General features: G+C 41.1%; 1 protein-coding gene across 1 annotated transcript in view; it reads right to left on the bottom strand.

The window, feature by feature from the left end:
- Positions 1–26,827, bottom strand: part of LOC134535070 (disintegrin and metalloproteinase domain-containing protein 10) — an 84,020-nt gene that overhangs the window by 13,206 nt on the left and 43,987 nt on the right. The window contains exons 2-11 of the mRNA XM_063373914.1: positions 12,197–12,454; positions 10,179–10,367; positions 9,439–9,740; positions 8,491–8,637; positions 7,596–7,791; positions 5,986–6,170; positions 5,073–5,247; positions 3,077–3,254; positions 1,192–1,369; positions 132–365 (exon numbers count right to left, since the gene is read on the bottom strand). Of these exons, the coding sequence (XP_063229984.1) occupies positions 132–365; positions 1,192–1,369; positions 3,077–3,254; positions 5,073–5,247; positions 5,986–6,170; positions 7,596–7,791; positions 8,491–8,637; positions 9,439–9,740; positions 10,179–10,367; positions 12,197–12,454 (2,042 nt within the window). The remainder of the gene's footprint in view (positions 1–131; positions 366–1,191; positions 1,370–3,076; positions 3,255–5,072; positions 5,248–5,985; positions 6,171–7,595; positions 7,792–8,490; positions 8,638–9,438; positions 9,741–10,178; positions 10,368–12,196; positions 12,455–26,827) is intronic.

Below are 26,827 nucleotides of genomic sequence, written 5' to 3' on the forward strand. Positions count from 1 at the left end.
AAAATTCATAAATGTTCCGTAAAATCATAGCAAACTTTTCCATTGAAATTGCGATTTACTTCGCATTTTGATAGCTTCCCAGAATTCTCACGAAATTCCCCAACATTTTGAAAGGTTTCCCCCGGGCGCACCTGGAAGTTGTCGCAGGGGGAGCCCGGGCGCAGGCTGATGCCCCCCGGGGGCAGCCCCACCAGGTGCGCGAAGTCGCTGGTGCTGCGGCAGCTGGCGGGGTCCGTGCCGTTCTGGCAGGCCAGCTCGCACAGCTTGCGCTTGTCTATGTTGGGGATGATGCTGCTGGTGAGGAAGCACTCGGACAGGTTCCACGCCAGGCAGATGGAGCCCGTGCACTCCCCGTTGATGCACAGCTGCAACCAGCACACACTCTCCCATTGGCCGCTCCCACTGAGCAACAGGGGCGCAACAACAAGGGGGTGGGGGGTAATGGGTATTTCGCCCCCCCCCCCCCCCTCTGAAACCTTGAAGTGGGGGCAAACAGGGGCAAAGAAAGTGCTGTGTATTCAATTTTTAAGATAATAAAACTGCTTAAATAGCACAGTTTTCCACCTCGAAATACAAAATTTTCCCGTGGGAGGACCCCCGGACCCCCCGCTTCGATAGGGGGGATCGATGATTCTTTATAAAAAAAGTATATCCCCCCCCCCCCCTTTGGAAATTTAGTTGTTGCGCCCCTGCTGAGCACCAATCACTAGACACAACATTTCATGGGTTTTTATTTCTAGTGTAATTTCGTTTTTTTCAAGCAGGGATTTTGGTGCTACAGTTTTTATTTTTTACGAAAAGCGGTTTTGTGATACTATGGTCAAGTGAGCCACTCAAAGAACCATGCCCTATCCTTAGCTTCGCCCTCGCAAGTTTTTGTAAAATTTATCAATCTAGTCCCCAGCTTCATCCATCCCATTGGAGTAAATATTGGCTTTTGGTTTTGTTCCTGATCTTTATGAAGAAATGTTTAGAATATGAGACCACAGAAGTAGGTAAAGTTGTAGGTTTATAACATAGCTGTGGAAACAGATATTTTTACTGAAAAACTAAAACATAGTAAGTCAGGAAAAATTGTTTGAATTTTTTTTAGAAATAGCAGCCAATGTATCAAATATATCAGACAGAAACTGCGATGTGGAATGCTCATGCAGCCAAGATGGGGAGTGAAGCCGGCGGAAAGTGCCCCACCTGCGTGGCTTCGTTGCAGCGGGTGGTGTTGTCCTTGGGCTCCGGGGGAGGGCACTCGGCCGAGCGGCCGTTGCAGTTGGAGCTGCGACTGCACTCCGAGTCGGCCTTGCACTGCATCTTGTAGCTGGCGGGGATGAAGCGGCAGGTGTCGCTGGCACAGCACGGCCCTTGGCTGGGGCTGCGCACGCAACACGGCAACTTACAGCACTCACCTCCACCGACGAGATCATGTGACGTGTTTCAATGAAACCCAAATAACACTTTAAAGCTTGACAATAAACCATGTAACACCGAAATTCAAGTTGATACACCAAAAAACCCCGAAATGCAATTAAAATCATGAAACTAATCAGCAATGCCAATCAAAACTTAACTCAATTTACAAATACCTAATCTTTTAAATATTAAATTAAATTTATTTATTTAGCGTGATGTTTGTCCCATAATAAAATTTAAAAAAAATATTAGAAAAAATCTGTTAATTTATATTAACTTTCAATTGTTATTATTTACTCAATTACACAGTGCAACCTTAGAAAATTTTTTTCAAACACAGATATACTTAACCGATTTATCAAGTTTAAAACTTCAAAAATATTCAACGTTTTCAGTAATCTAAGTGATTTTTTTCCGATACTTTTTTTTGAGAAAGCTTTGATTACTTGTGTGTTCGAATGCAGAGAATATTTCATGTTTTTTGATAGTGATTATGAATGCTTTTATGCCATAATTATTGGTTTGAGTTTAATGTGCTGTACATAGAGCATTTTTATTATGCTCATAAATTTACAGAAAGAATCCACTGAAAAAATTACCTTAAAGACTATTGTTTGCCAAATAAAATATGGCACTTTTGTAATATGGTTCTTTGACTACAACAGAGGTGTCCTCACAACGGTTAAAATGCATCCAGCCAAGTATTATGCAAAAATAATTTTTTTTTATAATTTTGTGGTTAATTTGTGCTTATTAAACAGGAAAATCAAATAACCCCAAATCATATTTTACATGGAAAAATGTCCTCGTCTCAAACAGATTTTTGCTATAGTAGGGAATTAAGAATAAGTCTCACACGTTGATAATTTAATTTAATTGTCATTTCTAGTAGTTGAAGGCTTTTTATGTAAATTTATTCCTATACCTCTATTGCATTTGTTGATTGAAAACAACATTTTCTCGGCAGGTAGTTATTATAAGTTATTTTCGAGTTGTAAAAGATTTATCAAGTGTTCATAATCACAAACATTTGTAAGGCATTTAACCACTGTAAGTACATGTTTATGAACATCTGCGGAGAAAACTTGAAACGAAACAAAATTCAAGAGAGAAATAGGAATATTTACAAGAATTTGGAGTAACGAAAAGAAAATGAAATGACCAATTCGGCATGCAACCAAGCCTTAAGAGACCACTCCAGTGTTTCAGGGGCACTACGCAACCCGCGTTAACCTCATAAGATTCAATGCTCTTTTCATTTTGCTTATAACTAATTAACTAATATAGATTTCGAAATGATGCTTGCTTGATATGTAAGACAACGATGCTCTTATCAAAGCCCCTTTCTTCAATAAACGTGCATAAATTATGGTTTTATACTAATCTTTACTAATACGCATAAGTGTACTGTCTAGGTTTAAACCATAATTTATGCACGTTTTTGAAGAAAGGGGCTTTGATGAGAGCATCGTTGTCTTACATATCAAGCAAGCATAATTTCGAAATCTATAATAGTTAATCAGTTACAAGCAGAATGGAAATAGCATTGAATGTTATGAGGTTAACGCGGGTTGCGTGGTGCCCCTGAAACACTGGAGTGGCCTCTTGAGTTGCACGATCAAGTGACGTGAGATGTTCAAGACAACGGTGACTGTACTTCGCCACCGACCTGCACTCCGTGTTGGCGCGGCGGGCGCAGCCGCGCGCGCTGCCGTTGTGGTACTTGTCCTGGTCCGTGACGATGCGCGGGTAGCAGCACACGTCCCTGCACTCCTTGTCGTCGTAGCCGCAGTCGCACTCCTCCCCCGCCTCCACGATCTTGTTGCCGCAGAACGCTCCTTCCGACGCTGCGGACACGACAACGCCCCGTCTCTGCCCGTTCCAATCACAGCTGCGCTCCGAACCATCACCACCACGCTGAGCACAATCAGGGGCGTAGCCCGGGGGGGGGAAGGGGGGTCAGGGGTTCAAACCCCCCCCTCCCCCGGCACCAAATCTTTAATTTAATTTCTTATTCATCACTCAAACAAATTTCATAATTAAAATTAATAAAATTTTTACCATTACAATATTTAAATTTAAGTACCAAAAACTGCTAAAATAGCACTATTTTACACCTTAAAATCCAAATTTTCCCGGGGGAGGACGCCCGGAATCCCCCGCTTTAATACTTTGGGGGGGGGGGGGGGGGGGGGAAGCATGTTTCTTAACTTCTAACACCCCCCCTTATACAAATCCTGGCTACGCCACTGGGCACTATATGTGCCAACTGCAGTCCAGTCCAACTACCTTCGACATTCAACCAATTTTTCAATTAGTGATTTCTGTTATGTATAGTTCAGATTTATGTCATTACAGGTACACAACACATGTTCTTAGTCTGATATCAACTAACAGGCCCCAGTTTGGAACCAGTATCATTGGTAAAAAAATAACTAGACCTGTGCAAATATCAGTTTTTTTTAGGTCGAATTGAATACAAATATGAATATAAAATCATTCGCGAATACGAATATTGAATTCGAATAGTAAGAATGAGAATTAGAATCCCACTGGAAATTTTTTTCACGTCATATAACAACTTCTCGAAAATTAGTCAAATAATACTGAAGTGAAAACTTGATTAAGTCAACTACAATAATTATAAGGAAAATGTTTGTTGAAATATTTAAATTTGAAATAATTTTTTTTTAACCATGCAGCTTAACTAACGTAATCTAATCCAAACTTAACCTAACCACAACACTAACTAACCTTTTATTTCAGTTTCTATTTGCCTTATTTTATACAACCTGCATTTCTGCATATTGATCCAGAAAATTTTCACAAACTGCAAAATACCATGAAAAGTTAATCTTTTTTAAAAATTATTTATTCGCAAATTAGTGATTAAATGAGCTCATATTTACATATTTAAATCCTAGTTATTCAAGAATTTTTGTTGTTTACGGCCGCCAGCTAATTGTACTTAAATTCAACAATATTATAAAAACAATTTTTGATAATTTTTCTGGAATCTTTGACCATTATTTACATATTTTTTTTTTTTTTGATATTATTCAGTCGCAACGTCTGTTTCGTCATAGATATATACAGTAAGTAAGATGCAACGGTATCACAAGTTGTTAGATTGATTGTGACTATTGATTTATATGCCTTTGAAACCATGACAATTGCTTCTTTTAATGAACATCTTAATGGAGTATCTGTGTTTTGCGGTGTTGCAGTCCATGATTGTTGACTTCTTTTTAAATTTTTTCCCCCTCTTCTGGTGCGTGTGACAATAACACTCTCTCCTGTTTTTAAAAAATGAAATTAGCCTAGAAATAAAACCATATGGACGGTCTCCGGGTATAAGGTAACAAGTCACATTTTGGCGATTTTTAGAGAACAAGTCACTTAAACTCTTAAGTATACTTAGAATATGTAATGCATTTTTAATCACTGGCAACTATGTTGGTAAATATGATGGTAAATAAAAGAATTATGCAAGAAAAATTTAAGTATTTAAATTCAACTTTTATCTAAGAGTTCTTTGTTTCTCCTGCAAAAAGTGAATTCTTGACTTGTTACCTTTTACCCGGAGACCGTCCATATAATCTTGTCCCTAGTAACTCTCTGTGACGAGGAAGAACTGGGAACTGGCCGCTGCTGAAAGCACGCACCCGTGAAGCAGTTCCTCTTCTTGGTGTCCACGATGGCATCTAGGACGTTGCTGATGTTGCTGATGCTGCAGCTGGAGAACTTGCTGTTGTTGGGGCGGTCGCCGCTCGTCGCCGACGCAAACATGATGAAGTTGCCGTTGGGCCCGCCCGGCCGGCACTCGGGCGGGTAGTCGTGCTGAGCACGCACACACAAGCCACACTCAGCACAGCCCCGGCTCGCTGAATATTACTAGGGACCGGAAAAATTCGCGGATCCAATGACCTCTAGGATAGCCTCCATTATCCTCTGAATTTCTCAAGCAAAAACGCGTATTCATTGGATACTAAATTGTGAGGAGTCTCCACTTGGTAGCTTGTGATTCGACGCTTCTTTGGTATTACACATTATTGGACAAATCCTTTTCTCTCACTTCTCAAATGCATACCACTTTACACAGCATCATCATTTTTTTTTAAATTCGTTGTACCTGAAAATGTCTTTTTTTTGTCCTTAATAATTAAATAAGTTGTGACTTTATACTAGGCTGTTATTAAATATAAAAGATCATATATGGATTATATATATAAAACTGAGAATGATGAACTTTATTACTTTAATTTACTTTATGTATTTACTAAGCACTTTAAGTAAACATGCTTTCAAAGTTAGCATTCATTACTAATTTAATTATAAATTCATCTACCAAAACCTAACAAAAACATGCTAACCAAAGAATTAATTACGAAGACTCACTCATCTGAATTAAATGCACCTATTCTGTATGCTTAATTTAACTTTGGAAATTAACTTTTGAATCATACATGGTAACAATTGCTATCCATTTAGGTTGGAAAAAAAAATTTTTTATTACAATTTTCCATATCTTACCAAATGATATGCCTGCAATCAAAAATGTGAGGCCGCTACACTCACCGGAGAGCCGAAGTTGTGGCCGATTTCGTGGGCCAAAGTGAGCTGCGAGACCTTGGGGGGCACCCGGCTGTTGTAGTTGACGAACGTGATGATGCCGGTGTTCAGACTGCGCTTGGTGGACTGGTACATGCCGCTCACTGTTTCCGTGTACGTCTTGTACTTTTCGCAGATGCCTCCCGATGCCCCTGCAACATCCGAGGCGAGGTCAGCACTCGCACACTACACACAAGCACGCACGTATGTACACACCCGCTGTCTGTTCACCAGTCCCCGCAAGCCGCTCTCTCTGTTCCTACAATACCTTCCTTCGCTTTACGAAAATACACACTATTTTCCCCATTATCAACACCTTTGCTCTCTTCTATCCACTTATCCTGTTTCTCTGCACCCGCCCTACCTTTTCCTTTCATTTTATAACTTTTCAACAGTTTTGTGCAATACTTCATTGCTTATCTTAAGGCTCGGTATCCCTCACCACACTGGACTTTTTATTTTTTTGCTAATTCCATATTTTTTTATGAAGCAATTACCCTGCTGGGGAAACACAGAAAATGAAATTCTAGCGCAACGGCGGTCAGTCTTTGGGTAGTTAAAGAGCCAATAATCTAAATTTTAAAAAAATTTTCAGACCAACCTGTAGGTATCCTACAAAGTCTTTTAGTATCAACATCAAACACTCCTCCCCCCCCCCCCCCCCCCCCTTTTCATCAGGTTTCACGCCAGTTTCGAGAAGTGATTTCCTGTTGGTGTGGCAGGCCTCAGCTCAAGCTAGGCTGGCCCTGACCAGCATTGCACTAATGAGTGACAGAGACGCAATGTAAGACAAAAAGTTACCATTATAAATGCCTGCCTGACTATCTACATGCATCACATAACATGAAGCGTTTATCTGGCGGCAAAATTTCCAACAAAACATAATACGCAATGCTTGAAAGGTGAGATATCCTTAGAAACTTCCCTATAGCAAAAATAATGACGTGAGAATGTGCTAAACCAACATGGTGCCTGTAACAGAAGTACGACAACTCGTGCAATCAACCATGGGCGTCGCAACCGGGGGGGGGGGGGGGGGGGGGGAATGGGGGGGACACTTCCCCCCCAATAATTAAAGTCTTCAATTTCGTCCCCTCCAATAATATATTTAGTTTCGTAGTTATGTTAAAAATATGATTTCTGTGATATAACCCATATTTTGCGCATGATGGTTTTAGTCCAATCGTGGTAATGTAAGCACTTTTTAATTTGATCATTGCGTAAAATAAAAATCAGGTCCCATACCGAATACAGATATGTTAACTGTGTTTTTACAAATTTGTTCTCCGAAAATATTTTTTATAAAAAATACATTACATATTGCAACCAACTGTAATTAGAATATTTAGGAAAGAAAAATGCCTAAAAACCACCTTTTTGCACCTTCAAACCCCAAATTTTCCCAGGGGAGGACCCCTGGATACCCCCCCCCCCCCCCCCCCCCACATTTTTTCCCCCAGGGGATGGATATTCCTCAACAACTAAATCAATTGAAGTCCCCCCCCCCCCCCCCAAAAAAAAATATATATATCCTTGTGACGCCCATGGATCGACAGAAACGAAAAGGCGCGGGGTACCTGATGCAGAGGCAACCCAGGCCAGCCCCAGCGTCCCGCCGGTGAAGTCCCTGTAGGTGAAGACGTAGGCGAGGCAGAACGCCTCGTGGTTGCCCAGCGAGTGCAGGTTCAGGAAGTTGCTCACGTCTATGTTCTCCAGGCAGAACTGGTTGGGCTCCCCGTTGAAGTGCGGGCGGCACGCCGCATCGTCGTCGATCTGCAACGCGAAGCACGCCGTGCACACTAGTTACTGATCCTCCTCCGGGAGAGGCACACAGCGGGCCTTGATGCAGACTAGGTTTCTCTAAGCTCCAGTCAAGAACTGCACATTCCACAACTACCTACACATTTTTAGATGAAAAAGTAAACAAACATTGGCCAGATCATAAAATAAAAAGATGCAAAGGATGGAATTTCGGTAGCAAAACCATGGCAGACCATGTGTTGCTTGAGGCAATACAAGAGCCTACCATCACCTCCGGTTTACACGAACATAATATTCCAAATTCTACAGGAGAGTATGAAAACAATGGCCGCAAGAATAGTTCTTCAAACTTCTCTTAGCTACACAAAGTCATAATGATCTGCAAACAATTTTCTCAAATCTTCTCATTTTAAACATCAGATATAACCAATAAGTTGGGGGGAAAGGGAATCTAAACTCTTTTGTTTCTGAAATGACCAAGAAAGTGATTAACGAAGTTGACATGAGCAGCTGGATTCCTGTAACTTTATTGAAGTATGCAATTGATATAAATGTGTCAAAATTATGTTGGACACTTGTAGCATGGTTTTTTTAGAAAAAAAATATGACACTTGTAATTACAGTAATCCTACATTTCTCAGCTTAATTTTCTCAAGTCTTTTTATGGAATCAGCACGTAATAAAACGAGTCAACAGACTGGAAGCAAATACCTTTATCCTTTGAACTTCAAACTTGATGTTTCTGTGCTCCACTCTGCCATCAAATTTTGTGTCGCGATAAATGTAGTTCACGGCAGTGACGTGGTGAGCTATGAGGGACAGGATTTCTTCACGCGTCTTTTCTGGATCATTATTCACCTGCAGGACATGAAAAAGAATTTAAATATTAGTTTACCATCATTTACAGAAAGAACATTTAACATGAAAATTGTACGATTTACAAACTGAGATAAATTTGATTATCACATGAACGAATAATAAAGTCACTCAAGTATGCATCTGCCCCCACGTAGCTGCCCTCACGTACCACAACCAGCCATCCACTGAGCTGTGCACTAGACTGCTGGTTGCTAGTGTGTTTGCAATGTCCTAGCCCCACTTGTAGCCTTCCGCCCGCGGAGCGCTTGAACATGATACTGCTAAGAGAGGAACAGTAGACAGAGCCACTGTCAAGCTGAGCTCCAGTAGGTAGAATAAATAGAGAAATTAGTGTAAGTGTGATTAATTTGTGGACAGGCATCTACATTGTTGTAGTTAATTTATAAATGTAAATATTAGCTAATAAATAAAATGGAAATTAATTAATCTAGCAATCCTTTCCGGACCTGTTCAACCTACATGTAACAATTTTTTTTTTTTTTTTTTAATTTTTAAGTCTAGAGCAAGAGAATTTGAACCATATTTCTAAAGGGAGGATATCATTTTAATCAGAAAAATATACTCACAAAAAAAAAACCATAACAAAACATCTTGAATTGTTTCAGAAATAAAAATAGTTCATTTTGCTAAAAAGCGCAAGTAAGAAATTGTGCTCGAGGCGCCATCTTTAATGGCTTGTATTTTGGGCCGGGAATCATTTTGAACAACAAAAACAGGTTTCTTACTTTGATTAAAAACCACGGGAGGCCACGGAGGTAAGACACAGTTCGGATGCCTCACCTGCTCCGTGATGTGCCTCCAGATGAGGGGGTCCGTCTGGATGAAGAGGGAGCAGGTGTTGCGGTTGTCCTCCTTGGAGCGCGTGGCTCGCTTGGCGCGGCGGAGCGCGGGGCCCTCGTTAGCCTCGCGGCTGTACTTGTGCAGGAACGGGTCGTTGCTGCCGGGAGTCCTCCGGGCCGGAAGAGACGTCTCCGTCGTCCCCTGCTCATCCTCCTCCTGCTGCTGCTCCTCGACGGCCGAGCTCTGGATGCGGTCCATCCACTGGCTCACTTCCTCCGTGATGCCGCAGCCTCCGACGTGACCTGGCCGCCAACAGGCCTCGTCACAGACACTTCCATGCAAAACAGCTTTTGTCTCAACACTTTCCAAATCATCCTTCGAAAAATGTATACATTTTTATTTCATCGAATTGGCACGTTACTAATAAATTAAGGTTCCATTTTTTTATGTTTATTAAATAAAATTCTTGGTCACTAAATTTAGTCCTGGCATATTACAACATAATTATCATTTGTAAATTTTACAGTATTGCTTGTTCAATTCTTGAATATCTGTAATTAGGAACCTGGTATACTTTTTTTTTTTTACGTCTGGCTAAATAACGTAAAATATCTGGCAGCAGAAATTGACAAGGCGTTTCAGAAGTGTTCCTAATATATGTATATATATCAGCTCAGAACACACATTATCAGACAATCTGTTCTTTATCACAACAACACTGGACGAGACACTGGTATTACCTGTTCTTAGCTTCTCGTAAGGGTCTGTTATATCATTTTCGGAGTATATCACAGAATGGAAAGACGTGTTGTCCCTTTTAGGGAAATAATGATGAGCCTTCTCCACGTAGAAAGACCCTTGTTGAGTGAGTATCTTCCCCTCGAATATTCCATCAGAAATGGAACCAAACACAAGACTGTCAGGTTCATCTGCAACATGAGATTGTGCCAATTTAAACATGTTGCACAACTTCCTCTTTCTTACTATAGTAGTGTTTTTATTTTAATTCTCATTAGTGTTTACTCTCCATGAATCACTAATTTAAATAGTTTTTTAAAATAAGACATTGCATAAAAAGACAATTTTTTTTACAGAATGACTGACATACTAAAAATAATTAAATTGCAACAAATATATGCATGCATTTATATGTAGTTTAAAATATTTAAAATACATACTGGAAAAACCAAATAAAAGGAAAGTATCATTCACACACAACTTAAAACTCAAATTTTGTTTGACAAAAATTATGACAGAAATAATGTGCAATATGTGCTAACATAAAATATGAAAACTCAGGTGACCAAAAACCCATGTAGCAAAGCATACAGAAACATAATTTACACAATCTTTTTTAGTATATACTTACAAAATGATACACGTCAGTATATTTTTTTTTTCATATTTGGATGACAAAGTAATAAAAATGTGAATACTGTAAACCCTCGTTTATCTGGCCCTCGGATTATCCCGAGATCCAGATAAGATTTGTATACATTTTATTTAATGTTCCGTTAACGTTAGCAAGAAAACAACTATAAGTATGCCAAATTTTCATTTTTTAGTTTGGTTCAATGTACAGGTCCTGCATTGATGGTAGAATTTTGGTAATGAAATGCTTTTTGCTGAGTTAAAGAAAGCGTATCAGCTGACAAACATCATTGCATACTTGGAGCATCAGCCCAAAACTGCTCCAGCTGAACTATCACTGATAAAGTGTTTGCGTCACAGTGCTTCATTCAAACACCATGCATGTTTAAAAAAGAAGAAAGTGGATGAATTCTTTGTTAGAAAATGATGTGAAAAGTTACTTTCATATTTCTTTTTTAATAATCTTGTAAACAATATAGGGCATGTTATATGTATTTTTATTACAGAAGTTAATTTTTTATCGTAATAAACTGTAAATCTACTTATTTAAGGATTTTGTTTTGCTCATTACCCATATAACCCGGATCATCCGGATTTACTACCGTCCGGATTGGCTCTGGAGACATCCGTCTTCCAACCTATGTGGCACCCTCCACCTCTCCTCCCAAAAAATGTGCCCTTTAATAAGGGTAGTTGGGAGTAGGCTTACAGATAAATTTTTTATAAATTCCAAAACAAGTAACATTGAGACAATGATGTCAAGGGAATATTTCCCTTGAAGTTCACAAATATAATACAAGATATAATGATAACATTCATTTACCTTCTGTATCATTATCAGTTGTTCAGAAATGTCCCTTTGTGTGTCTGGCAAAAATTTTTAACTCTTTACCTAACCAATATAAAGTATTAAGCTGCCAAGATAAAAAGAAATTTAAGGTTAATGTAAAGAAATTATTACATAAGAATTGTTTGTATAATATAAATGAATATTTTAACTCATGTAGATCTTTTAAAAATCATTTATAAATTATATAGGTGTGGTATTTTGTCTTTTTTTTATCATGTTTGTAACGTGATTATGATTTGTTAATATGTTGTATTTGTTTTTATCAATTTGTAATCTTTGTTATAATTTATATGTGCAATTATTGACGTTCTCTATACCCCAATTGTGTTACATACATGTATAGGGGTCAACAAAGAGATGTAATTAAATAAATAAATAAATAAATAAATTTGATCAGGAAGGTGTTAGAGCTGTAGCCATGACCAGGCCAGGGCAACCCGGCATAGCCTCACCTCACTCGGCCAACCGGACAGTTGGCTGTGGAGGAGGAGGCACAGTGATAGTTGTGGTTGGCTCAGTGACCAGACCGGCACTCACCCGCGACGTGCCCCCGGTAGATGTGCGACGTGTCGACGGGCACGCGGCTGCCGTCGTGGCCGTGCACCACCAGGTCGTCGCTGAACATGGACGTGTCGCGTTTCAGGCGGATCTTGAAGGAGCGGCTGTGCGCCGAGAAGTTCACGTCCACCGACGCGTCGCCGGCGGCCGAGCGCTTGGCGCGCGCGTGGCTGCGGTGCACCGCCTGCGCGTCGTACGACAGCGTGTCGAAGCGGCTCACGTACTCGCTCAGCGGGACTGCTCGACAACACACACCACGCACTCTCTCGTAACTGCCGCCTGTCTACAGCTTCGTACATAAACATTAGACACATGAACATTCCATAGTAATGTAATGACTAGACACCTGCAAAATTCGCGGATTCATTGACCTCTAGGATAGACTCCACAGTCCTTTAAATAATCGCGGAAATGACACCTGTTCATTGGCTACTGACGCGTCAGACGTCTCAACTAGGCTGTCCGTAATTCGGCACTTTCTTGGTTTAGTGTTTCCCACTGGCTCACAGTTCCCCGGATGATAAAATGTGGGCCAATCGCAGAAGCGGTACGAAGGTATTGTTGTTTTGATGGTAGCCTATCGCGAAATGAATCCGCGGATTTTGCATGTAACTAGTAATGACAAAAGGGTTAATTGAAATAACTACAGTCACAAGTAAATAAACATGATTGTAGACAGTTGTGCAGAAAATGTGTTTCTGAAATACGATAAATTTATTTAGTGCCAATGAAAACATCTACACGCAAAAATATTTAGAGAAAAATTCTGCAATCAAACGACACTTTCGTGCTTTAAAAAAAAAAAGTTTTTGTTCGGAGTGTACAGCAGAGGAAGGGCGTCGCTGGTCGCTGCCCCCCGCGGAGGGAAGCGGTTAGGTGAGCGACACCGGGCCAGGGGGAGGGGGGGGGGGGGGCGCTGCAGGGTGAAACAACAGCGCACACGGTAGTTCTAGACACCAGCGCCTACAGGCAGGCAGGCAGGGTGTCCACAAGGAAAAAAATATTTCGTACCAACTTAGGCGAGAAAAAAGTACTAGATTTGAAAAAAAAAGTACTAAATTATAATTTGTTATGGTTTTTAACAATTTAGGTAGTTATTATGACATTGCAATGTTCGAACTTAAATATCACACCACACACACACACACACACACACATTTCATAGTTTTTTAAAAATAATTACGCTTAATAATAAAACATATTGGAGTTACTATAATATTATTATTATATTAAAGAAAACTGTACTAGATCTGTACTAGACCACTAACAGTACTAGATCTAGTACGAAAGTACTAACTGTGGACACCCTGCAGGCAGGCACGTATGTACTACGAGCCGAGCCAGGCCTGCGCATGCGCTCCCGTCCAAGCCAACACACTGCGGGAGATTCTTCAGGCGCTAGCGTTCCGGACACACCAGAGCAGGCTCCGGGCGCAACGCCCACCAGGTACGGCGCAAACACGGAGCTTCCAAAGAACACACGTGCAAGTGAAGAGGGTTGCGTGTTGAATTTCAGGAATCAGTATTCCCAAAACAATTAACAATTATTTCTAAAGACCCGGGAGCCAACAGTTGGCTACACTTCGCCCGCTCGCAGCCCAAGCATACTTCCAGCCACGCACAGCCGCCACGCGGGTTGCATACGCAAAGTTTCACAGGCTGCACAACTCTCCATCAGTGCCTCCAGAAAACAAGTTGCGCATTCGTATACAATCACCGTAAAAATTTTGATAGATTACAATTATAATTTCAATATCGGGGATTTTTTTACGTTGTACACACGAATTAGCACACAAATTACACACTATTGTTATGATTAAGATTATAAACAAGCCCAAATCAAATGCTACAAACGTTTTTTTGTTTGTTTTACGTGATGAAAATCGTGACTTGTTACTCTAATTTATTTTGGTTTATATGGACAAACTTTGACGTGTAGCTAACTAGTGTTTCTGATAAGATTAATAATGTGCGTATCCACGTAAATTATTGGTGCGTGTTCAAGTAGAGCAGTAGCAAGCCAGGAAGACGCCCTCTTGAATATTGCGTGTAAGAGATTTTCCCTTCAAGAGTGTGGATTTCAAAATGTCTACAAATCTTCACTGCACACAACAGCACTCTCGCAAGAGAGCGCAACGCTACATAAGGCGGAGTGGTGTGCTTTGAATATAGCTAACCAAGCCCGAGCAAGTCAAATATTTAATAAAGCGTTACAAGTACCACGCACGAAAGAAAAAGAAATTGGTTGTCTGTAAAGTCGGTTTACGGACGATAGTTTAATATGACGTCATAACAAAACATTGATGAAATGATTGCATACTTTTATGAATAAAAGTGAATCATTTTTATTGAATTATCACTATTTAGTATGGATACAAAGAATGAGTGAAATGAAATCTACAATTTAATTGATAAATTTACTTTTATTTGCACTCATTAATTCAAATATGTTTATTACTTTAACCAAGAGATTATTTTAACTATAACTTTTATACGTGTTTGCTATTTAACTTCTTACAATCTGTGTTATTCTGTTAAGTATAGGACGATGATAGGAAAAGTAGGAAACGAATGGGAGTGTTTCAAGTTTAATGTGCCTCGAAAAAGTCAAATCGATGGTTGTTCCAATCGAGTGGAAGAGATAGATGCGGCGCAAGCGTACAATGAGCGTAACGGGACACAGCGTAACGCGACAATGTGCGTAACGGGACACTTTTTCGTGCGTGCAGCCGGCGCTCTTCGATTTATTAGACGTTGTCACGTCAATAAACCCTTAAAGGCACCAGCTTGGAACAATGCTGACGTAATGAAAATAACAACACATTCCAAAACCAAGCGGAACCACACAGGTGCAGTTAAGAGTGCTCAGTTCAGTTGCTAGCCGATCCGGTGCGTGTGTAATATGAAATTACATATATCCTGGTGTTGTTCGCACGCGTCACTTACCGTGGGAAGCGAGGCGTCATAACAGTCCAAGTCTCCGCTCAGGGAGTCGGGAAATTAAGGGAACGGAGGGCAATTCCCATCTTTAATATCGAGAACGGCTCGTTCTTTAATTAGCCTCGACACATTTGCCTTTCTAAATCAACACCACTCCACGGGAAATAATAGAAAAAACAATTACGCAAGGGCAGCCAGCGTTGCCAATTGGCCATTTAAAGGCTTTAAAAGAGCTTTAGAAATTAATTCCTTTTCACGGTTCAGTGTCGCGAGCCGTTTGGCTGCACACGGTAATTACTTCCAGGGACCGCGGGAGATCTGAAATCCTTTTCAGACCATTTAATTCGGGCGTCATTAGACAGCCGCGATAGCTGAACTCGCGAGTGAAATAATTCTAACCGAACAGCCCGTACAGAGGCCTGACTTCGGGGGATCGTGGTTCGAGACTCGGACCGCGACACCATCGCAGTCCACGCGTAGCTGCGGGAGTGGTTAAGGACATCGCCACAGCCACGAGTTGCTCGTGAATAGGCGTGACAAGCACCACGCCAACGTCATGAATCTTTCTCTAATGTCACCTTTTGACGTGACAACGTCTAATAAATCGATGAACGCCGGCTGCACGCACGGAAAAGTGTCCAGTTACGCACATTGTTCCGTAACGCTGTGTTCCGATACGCTCATTGTTCCGTTACGCTGTGTCCCGTTACGCTCATTTTTCCGTTACGCTGTGTTCCGTTACGCTGTCGGCGAGTGCAGTAGTAATAATAGGTTATGTTACAATTGACTAAAAAAATTATGGTGATTCATATGATAGATATTTGATTACAGTTTATTTATATGAAAACTTGTTCATAATTATATTTAAACTTTATAGCTAAACGCCTGTTTCTAAAATATTTGTTTACAATGAACAAAAAAAACCGAAGATGCAGGATCGGACGTTTGACTCTCTCGTCTGTGCAAAGAAGGCTTCCCGCAGTCGAAGGTACGCAGGCTGACGGAATGGACGTGAAGGGCGGGTTAGGCGTGTTACGTTCGAGTGCACGCGCACCTCTTCCTCTTCACGGGGGAGAAGGAACGAGGTACTTCCTGGCCGATGAAAGGTGAGACGGTGAGACGGAAGCGGAAGTGCCCCCGAGACAACATGCGGTTCACGGCCACTCGACTCATCCTCCCTGGAACCAGTGGCGGATCCAGAAATTCACCTCGGAGGGGCACTCTAGGATTTCAGAGTAGCCAGAGGAAAAAATGTCTTAAAATTACTAAATTTGTATTTAATCTACTCACACTACACATAACATCCAACCACCAGATTTTATGATTCTACAAAAAACTCATTAATTATATTAAAATACTTTATTGGTTTCAGAAACAATCATTTTTGTCGTCAATAGTAATGTAGCAGACAACTGGTTTTTCAGGGGCAGGTGCCCCCCCCCCTCCCCCCGTGGATCCGCCACTGCCTGGAATAGACTGTAGTTCGAATCGCTTCGGCGGAAGAGAGAGATCAGACCGCTCAGCAAACTGGCCTTCCTCCCAGGTAATCCCGAAGGACTGCCTCACCTCAAAGTCTGGCAGGAACATTTCAAATCATTCAGTTGCGTTTTAAAAAACAATTTCTACGAATGGTTCGCAATACAGGCACTTCAGTTTTGTGTTTCGTGGCAAATTCTGTAGTCAAATACCGACTCCACATGTTACCTGCTCTTTGTAAAATCACACGCAAATATTCACAATTATAATTTTCGCCCCACCGATCGCATCGTGATCAATCGACACAGTTAATTTCCAGGGTGACCAAAGCTGAGTGACGCATGCAACGTTACCTTCTATAATCTCATTTATTGAAATCTTCCTTCACAAATATTAGAATCGGCTAAAAAAAAAAAAAAAAAAAAAAAAAAATACTCATGGGTTGGTGTCCGTCGCGTGCATTAGAGTGAAACTTCACAGACAAGCTACAGTTATACGTCAGGCCAATAACGGCGCTACAGTGTTTTCGGCAAATGGCTTAAAAGCTGAAATACGATTCACAATTTCACCATTCCAGAGGGTTTTAGTGTTGGCACTAGTAAAGTACAATTGGATGGTGTTATGTAAAAATGGGTCAACCCACAAACATTTAGAACTCAGTAAATTCAGCTCAAAGTTGAACAGACAAAGGCCAGTATATGTGGCAGTGTGTTGAATGTTCGACCACTAGATGTGACAGTAAATTATCGGTTAAATTCTTTTTGCTTGATACAGAGTGTAATTTTACCTACGCAGGTATGCCAATCACATGTATTATTTTTGTTGGTGAACTCATTTTTGCATAACACCGTCCACTTACGTGTTACGTTGACATAAACCCGAAGATTCCGTTTGTGGTGGATTTTATAGAGGCTTGGTAATAACGTGCGTAACGTGCAGTTTGCGTTTTCCGCAGCCGTGCGAGAGGCAAGTGGCAATGCAGTTGCTCGACACAGAGCCCCGGTAGTGTGGGGGGGGGGGGGGGGGCGTGGCCTCGTCGGGGCCAGCCAGGCGTGCTTCCAGTCGCCGCACCGGCCCCTGTCCACACGCCCCCACGCCCCCACGCCCCCACGCCCCCACGCCCACACGCCCCCACGCCCACACGCCCAGCCACAACACCACACTCGGCGGGACCACGCGACACTGATGTGTAAGCATGTTCTGCAGGGGTCAAGTCACGCAAAGTCCCCCCCCCACCCCCCCGAAGCCAAACTTGCCAATACTTAACCACAAGCTGAACTAAATTTCAATCTGTTGCCACACCTTGTTTCTGACTTGGGTTTTGTTTATAAATCTCAGCCTAATCTGTAGAGACCGGGAAAATTCGCGAATTCATTTCGCGACAGGCTAAAATACAAATCGTTATACCTCAGTGCTGCCTCTGCTATTGGCTCACAACTCAACCTGGATGACTCTGGGCCAATGAGAAACACCCGACCAAAGCTTTATCGAATCACAACAGGCTGCTTCGCTGGAACGTCTCACAAGACAGCAGCCAATGAGTGGGTGACATTTGACCGAGTGTACGTAGAACTATGGAGTTCATCCTACAGGTCATTGAACCCGCGAATTTTTCCGGTCCCTACTAATCAGTAGAGACCTGCAAAACTCGCGGTTTCGATGGCCTTCAGGATAGACTGCACATACCCCTGTACACTCGGGAAAATAACGCAAGTTCATTGGCTGCCGACTTGTAAGTCGTTTCAGCTGGTTTGTCTGTGATTCGATCCTTCTTTGGTTGAGGGTTTATAACTGGTTGAGATTCGTCCAGATGAACAAATTATCTAAGAGGTATATGTGTTTGAATTATAGCCTATCACCGAATGAATCCGCGAATTTTGCAGGTCTCTACTAATCAGGTATGGTTTTGTTCCCAAGTATTCATTTATTTGCAAGTCGACTGATTTTTTTTTTATGCTTTGTGGTTGGTTGTGCGAGAATCGTTAGTGACCGAGTTCAGAAAAGGGTGTGGGGGGGGGGGGGGGGGGGGGAAGGAAGGAACGATGTTTAACCCTGGAGTGTGATACTGCGGGTACTGTACTGGTGTAGTACCTCACTGAGCCTCACTGAGCCTCGCTGGGCCGCACTGAGCCTAGCTGAGCCTAGCTGAGCCTCGCCGAGTCTCGCTGACCAGGCATGCCTGGCGGACACGTGACGCCTCGCTATCGGCGAGGCGTGCCGTTCCGGCGCTGGTCCGTGTCAGCACGTCGCGCGATGCTGCACAAGAGTCTAGCGGCAGCAATGCTACCTTCCTGCAACTGGCTGCAAATGCCGATCCTCTCCTAAGTTGGCCGATCGGTAGCTATCCAGCGCTAGGAAACCGTTTACATGATTTCCAAGTATCTTTAATGTAACTATCCTAACCAAATCAACCGTCCACAAAGTTTTGAAGTATATATAATGTAGCTAACCTAACCTAATTGACCATTAGTTATCATGTCCTTACCTGAAAATTACAATTTAATTAATAAATTTACTTTTATTTGCATTCATTATTCAAATATATTTATTACTTTTGAAATGTTACGTGCTCGTATTTATTTTTACAAGTACAAAAAAAATTCACACCTGCTGAGATTCGAACCGTCAACCTTACGATTAGAAGATAGCGCCGCTGAGCGCTCAGCCACGAGGCCATATTTGATAATTAGAAGTTTCAGATGACATATATGATCGTGCCGCCGGCCCCGGAACGAGCGTGAGCGGTGCGGCATTTGCAGCCAGTTGCAGAAGGTAGCATTGCTGCCGCTAGACTCTTGTGATGCTGCACTCCCGAGTCGTCCGAGCCGCGGCGGCCGACCGCTCAACGCTCAGTGAACAACGACACCGCCATCAGAAACGACTTGCTTTGCGTTATAACCGTGCATGAACACTGATCAAGCTCGCAGTTTGTTGGTCATCGCGACGCACGAATAAAATGACCGGTCATTGGAAAAATCATTGCCACAACTCACTTAAAGGAAACCGTTGGCACAACAAATATTAATAAAAACACGTCAATGCGCTCATTGTGTCCCACACAAACAGAACATTATAAACAAAATTTAGTTGTAATCGCCGAAGACATATTACAGTCTAGTTGCTACTCCGCATGTGAGTAGTTAGGGCGGGAAGGAGGAGGGGGGACCCTACTGAGGGGCCCTGCTTGCGCTTGCAAAAGCGTGAATGTAAAACGGGTCTTCTATGTCTTACGGGAAATTTTCTGTATATTTTAAAGTTTCCTGATTATTGCATGCATATATGCCAAATATGGGTAGATATGACTTATGTTGGTTAAAAACCGCGCGAGACAGTCGCTCGCTGAGCCTCGCAGAATCTCGCTGAGCCTAGCTGAGCCTCGCTATGCCTAACTGAGCCTCTCTATGCCTAGCTGAGCCTCGCTGGACCTAGCTGAGCCTCGCTGGGCCGCAGTGAGCCTAACTGAGCCTAACTGAACCTCGCTGGACCTCACTGAGCCTAACTGAGCCTAGCTGGGCCTCGCCGAGCCTCGCCGAGTCTCGCCGAGCAGGTGCGGTGGCACGAGGCGCGTGGCCGGCGCGGGTCGATGCCGGCGACGACAGCGACAACAGGCGCTCCTGGAATAGCCCCGCTCACCACTGGGTCCTCCAGGAGGGGAAATGAGGCCCGCCCACGTGTTTATCGCTTGTCGCCGTCTGGGACAACCCGGCTCGCTCGCATCCACATGAGCGGTACACGTGTACATCTGTACTTACTGCTTGTGCGAGACCGCCGAGTACCTGCTCAGTTCCGGGATGGTAGCCTCGCTATTGTAGTACTGCATTTATAATACTCGCGTAACTCCTTCAGTTGGAGATAGGTATCACACCATTTTTTACCTTGTGTAAACTATAGTTCCCCCCCCCCCTTGTTTATGTGTTTTCCCTGCAAGTAAATTACTAACATTTAGCGATCACATCACGCATCATCGCTTGTTACAATGAGCTGCTGTTTTCAAGTTACGAGTTTTAAGATCACTTCTAGACAGCAGCTTTTGGCCTAAATAAGGCGAATTAAGCACAGACATTAAACTGATAGAAAAAAAAACCTTTGGACCAAAATATTAATAATTAATTTTTCTCTAGCATCATATTTTTGATGACCTTCCCCACGCCGCCCTTTGAGGGAATATCATCCTCAAATCTGAATTTCCAATTTCCCAAAAAAAAACGCTTTGTCTACATAGCAGAGAGGAACAAGATCTCCGAAAAATTGACGTTGTTTAATTTACTTGCGTGTTGCTACTCCAATAAAAGAGATAATTTAAGACAAGATCGCCAATGTCGCGAGCAACATTTAACTGTAATAACCACACGCCACGAAGAGCCAGTCTCATACAAACTTCTTATCTTCGGTACACACACGCACCAGAACTGTAACTATCAGGGCCTGATTAACCCTTAGGCTAATTAGGCTGCAGCCTAGGGCGCGAAGAACCGGGCTGGGGGAGGGGGGGGGCTGAAATCGTGTCTTCGCATGCACTATTAATCTAGCATCATTGCAGCCAATACAAGTAATGCGACATAAACACGACATGGATTTGGTTTTCTACTTGGTAGCCTGCAGTCACTTGTCATGATTTTGGTCGTATAATGCGTGAGGTGCTTTGCCTTTATGTACGGTCAGCTAAAAAAAAAATGGTTCGCCACCCTAAGGTTGAATGTCGTTCAGATTAAAGGACGTCGTTAGTTTCGCTTTCAGATTGATCTGAAAACTTTTATAGGTAGTGTGAACCATGCTAAAATCTTCACACTAGTAAACAAAGTCAGAACTAATATACTACTTTTTAGGCCGACCGTAAAACACACACACCTGGCGGGGCGCGCGTCCTCATAACCAGCCCAGGGCGGTCAGACCTCTTGATCAGTAGCTGGTATGGTAACTATATGACATGAGCTTCAAGTGCCGCAGCGATTAAGTGCGCGGAACGGGCGATGAAGCAACAAACCCTAACTTCAGGTCATTTACAGATGTGCAATGGCCTCGGAACAATGCCACGCTGATGTACGTGCCTTGCCGCCGGCGCTGCTAATTTTAAAATCTACACCAAACCTTTTTTTATCTGAAAAAAAAAATTGGTTGTCTGTAAAGTCGGTTTACGGACGATAGTTAAACGTAACAACGTCATAAGAAAACATTGATGAAATGAATGCATACTTTTATGAATAAATTTGAATAATTTTTATTGAATTATCACTATTTTGTATGGATACAAAGATTGAGTGAAGTGAAATCTACAATTTAATTGATAAATTTACTTTTATTTGCACTCATTAATTAAAATATGTTTATTACTTTAACGAAGAGATTATTTTAACTATAACTTTTATACATGTTTGTTGTTTAACTTCTTCCAATCTGTGTTATTCTGTTAAGGATAAGACGATGATAGGAAAAGTAGGAAACTAATGGGAGTGTTTCAAGTTTAATGTGCCTCGAAAAAGTCAAATCGATGGTTGTTCCAATCGAGTGGAAGAGAGATAGATTCGGCGCAAGCGTACAATGAGCGTAACGGGACAATGTGCACAACGGGACACTTTTTCGTGCGTGCAGCCGGCGTTCATCGATTTATTAGACGTTATCACGTCAAAAATGAACACACTACTAAAGTTTAGCGGGTATGTGAACACAGCAGCGGTTTATTTCGCGAAAATATCTCGTGCCACGATATTCCTCGAAATAATGTAACTTTGCCTCGCTCCTGAAGTTGGCAGGATGATGTTTAATAAGGCGAAGCTATTTTCATAAAAACTGGCAGACGTTCGTCAGTGCTCGTGCACAATGGAGACTGGGTATTAACAACCGCCATTTTTGGTCTGGGGCGAGCGCAGCCGTATAAGCAGCGGCAAAGCAAAATAAACTCGTCCTTGTGAACAAACGAATGAACCGAACTGCAAATCACGTGTTTATTTTTAAGCAAAGAAACATTCCCGCTGTTGTCACGAACAGTTTGAAAGAAATTGAAAATTTCAGATGGCAATAAAACTTTTTTTTTTAATTTCTGTAAAATACGTTATAAAAACTTACTGTACATTTGTAAAAAAAAAAAAAAAAAAAAAAGGCAACGATTTTAAACATCTTTACTCAATGCATGTTTCTATACGATATTTAGTTTTAAACGTTTTAAATACGACCTCTAATCTCGAGTGTATCAGTTTTTTTTTTATCTATGTATAAATTAACCCACTACACACTTCCCACTAAATTTTGAATTACATTACATTCGCCATAAGCCAGCGGAAAAAAATATAAAATCATAAAGTTTAAAGTTATAGATATAAACGAATTTATATTCTTCTGAAATTATAGTGAAATTTAATTAGATGTACCTACGCAAAAGGTCAAATATTAAAATTACAAAAATATATTGAAGTATGTAAGAAAGTACGCTAATTTAAAAAAAAATCCTTACACTGAATGTTATTGCAAAGGCAATGGCTTGGGGTTATCACTTTCTACGTATTGTTTACGTGGTTATAATTAAGTGTGCAAGCGTTATAATTAGGCAAATATGATATGGCTGCGTGTTTCAGTTTTCTTAGATTACCTGCTGACGAGTAACAAATTTTATTTGGGTTAAAATTTAAAAACGTTAGAAATTTATTGCAGTTATGTTTTTGTTTAATTTTAAAGTTGGATTTAAAAATGCTTCTTCTGGTGTCAACAAAGGAACAACATTTAAAATATGCACATTTAACAAATACTGCGAGTTCAATCCCCCGTAGTTTGACTTCAGTAGTCTACAATAAATTATTATTTTAAACTTATTTTAGAGAAACTTAAACTTTCCTGTGACTTGCAATTGACGAATTCTTTTCAACGGTGCTGATGATAAATACTATTCTTAATTTATAAATGTACAAAACTGCAGAAAAAGTGTTTTATATTTAAAAAGAAACTAAATATTTTTCACATAAGATCACATGATATCCTGAAGTTTATTGTATACAACTATTAAAAACAAGAGGTTATTGCTGTAACTAAAAAGTTCATTTTTGGGCAGCTTTTTAATTTCTAGCGTAGTTTAGTCTTTTTTTATTTCCTTTGAGAAGTTTTGCATTGTAAAAACAGTGACAGTCATTTTTAAATTATCTACTGCTGATTAATTTTCTATTCTGTCCACAAGTGAGGTGTAAGAAATAAAATAAAAAATTTCGAAGATAAAAGACTACAATATTAAATTATATGTTATTTCTTCAATATAATTTAAATATTGTAAATCTATTTGACTCGTTGATAGGTGATCCATTAATATTTAAAACAAAATTAGACAACCTATGTCTTACCCGGGATTCCAACCCAGGCTAACTCGCGAAGAAGTCGCCGCTTTAATCAACTGCACCATTGATGCCGATTACTGATTGTTAGGGACCGGAAAAATTACGCGAGTTCAAAGACCTGTAGGATGAACTCCATAGTTCTACGTACACTCGGTAAAATGCCACCCACTCATTGGCTGCTGTCTTGTGAGACGTCCCAGCGTAGCAGCCTGTTATTCGATACAGCTTTGGTTGAGTGTTTCTCATTGGCTCAGAGTCATCCAGGTGAGCCAGTAGCAGAGGCAGCACTGAGGTATAACTATTTATCTTTTAGCCTATCGCGAAATGAATTCGCGAATATTTCCGGTCTCTAACAATAAGCCAATTGCAAAATTATCCAAGAGGTATATGTGTTTGAATTCTAGCCTATCACCGAATGAATCCGCGAATTTTGCAGGTCTCTACTGATTGTGTAATTTATGGCAAACGGTTTGCGCGAAATGCACAATGTCTAAGTATCAGACGCTAGATCTGTTACTCACCTTCTCTGGTACTCTCACCTTCCAAGAAACCCGGCGTACCTGATAAGATAGTGGAATCAATGCCACAAGCAATATGTAGTGAGCTCACTAATAAAACGCACAATAGAGACCCATGAAATGTCACGGGTTCGGTTATCGTTGAACATTGTTTTCCTTCGTTGACAGTTGATACATATATGTCATTACATTCTTAACAATTACATTTCGAATGCATCAAGTACTTTCTAACGGGACCCAAGCAGGCGCGTCAGTAACACGCGACCCACAACAGAAATCACAATTTTTTTTTTGACAATATACGTGGCCTACAGCTTTTACGCCAAACGGCCAATGGTTCATTTTATTTCAGTGCAATCATCAATTCGTAGGTAATCAAATATCAGTATGTAAATTTCACACCCATGCCTTACCCGGAACTCGAACCCAGGACCCCTCGCACCGTAAGCCGGTGTGCACCCGACTACGCTACGGAGGTCGGCAACAGAAATCACAAAACATACACGTGTATTGTATCATTTAGCTTAATGCTACGTCAACTCGCCAAGTGTTATTTCTCCACGCGTAACACATCCTGCCTTTCATTTTAAATTTATAATTTTATCTTAATAATATTTCGAAGTAATAATTAACCTTTACTATATACGAACAATCGATAGTGAATTTACTCAAAAGGAAGGAAGTAACAATTATGAATTGCTGTAAGCAAGAAACTTAAGCTTAAGTGCGATTGGTTCTAAGGGGTAGTGGTAGGAACAGAAGAAGACGCCATCTTGGTTTCAACATTTTTTAGGTCATAATTATTTTGCGTTTAATATTGAAAAATGTCTTCTTTAAGGTTGAGCTCACACTTTAAGAGATTTTCTACGTCTATAAAAGTTTATATATTGACAATATTTTTACAGCTCTAGTCGTCCTCAAAATTTAATTCAGTATTTAACTATGACTTCACATGGTGCACTATTTATAGCAGCTAAACATACATACTTAAAACAGTATACTAAATTATGAACTATGCTTTGACTAAGCCAAATATCTTACATTTAACATACGAAATAGTTATGACCTAAAACATGTTTAAAAAGAGACGGCGTCTTTCTGTTCATACCCCTCCCTCAAATACTTTAAAAGGAAAAAAACGAAGGGTTGTATTTTCTTGGATTTTCTGATTCAAAATTTAAAAACCAAGCAGTGGCATCTTCGTTGTGTTTACAAACGTTTTTCACTATAAAAAAAGGGGGTTGTCTGTAAAGTCGGTTTACGGACGATAATTTTACGTGATAACCTCATAAGAAAACATTGATGAAAAATTGCATACTTTTTAATTTTCAAATATTATTTAGTTTTTTTTTTTTCAAAATTAATTCAAATAATTTGTTTAAATATAATCACGAGCAATTAGTTTTAAAAAAACCCATCTTAACCTGTTTGATATTATAGAATATTTTCTCGCACGGTGGTTGGCCGGTTCTTGCACGATCGGCTCAGACGGAACGTGACAACGAGTCATGCTTTTTCGTGCGTGCAGCCGGCGTTCATCGATTTATAAGACGTTATCACGTTAAAAAAAAAGGGGGGGGGGGGGTAATGTTGGATGCAATGTGTCCAATGAGCCGATGCCAGCCAAGCAGTGGCTTCCAAGAACCCCCAGTTGGTCACTAGCTGGTCTGACTGAGCTCTGATTGCCTTGAATGGATCTGGGCAGGTCCCGTTCCAACAGCGTACGTCAGCCGTGACTCACGGGAGCAAGTGAACGACAAAGACAGCCTTGACGCCGCAACCAGCGACAAGGAGAGCTTCGTGCCCGCTTCGTAAATAAGCGAGTCACAGACATTTATCACGTATTAACGTCATTTGATATGAACAAAGTACGCTTGACATTTTTTTTCCCCCTCGAACACGCTGAAACAGGGTTCGTTAATAATGTTCGCAGGCTGCTTTCACGGCCATTGTCTGAAGTAGCTTGGCTTCTGGGTTGTAGCCGCGTCCTTGGCGAATAATTCACCGACGTTTCGGTCGACATTGCAGTCGCCATCATCAGGGAGCAGTTACCTACGCAACCCAGAAGCCAAGCTACTTCACACTGAAACAGGATATTTTTTTGAACTGAAGTCTAAAAGGTAAATAAACCGCAGTGGCTTTTTATTAGCTTCTTAAAATAGCTGTCATGCATTCTGAGACTTCCAAACCCGTTAAGGCGAGGTACTTTGTTGTTTCGGCAAGTTTGTGCCGGCTTACACGGAACATATACAGGTCTTATATCCAGTGACCAAACGCTAAGCTACGTGTTTTCATATCAGTTACTGCAGCACAGAAAAAGTATTTTCAGCGAAGCACTCGACCTATAATATTGCACGGAT

This window comes from Bacillus rossius, chromosome 8, assembly GCF_032445375.1.
Source record: "Bacillus rossius redtenbacheri isolate Brsri chromosome 8, Brsri_v3, whole genome shotgun sequence".
NCBI classification, from domain to species: domain Eukaryota; kingdom Metazoa; phylum Arthropoda; class Insecta; order Phasmatodea; family Bacillidae; genus Bacillus; species Bacillus rossius.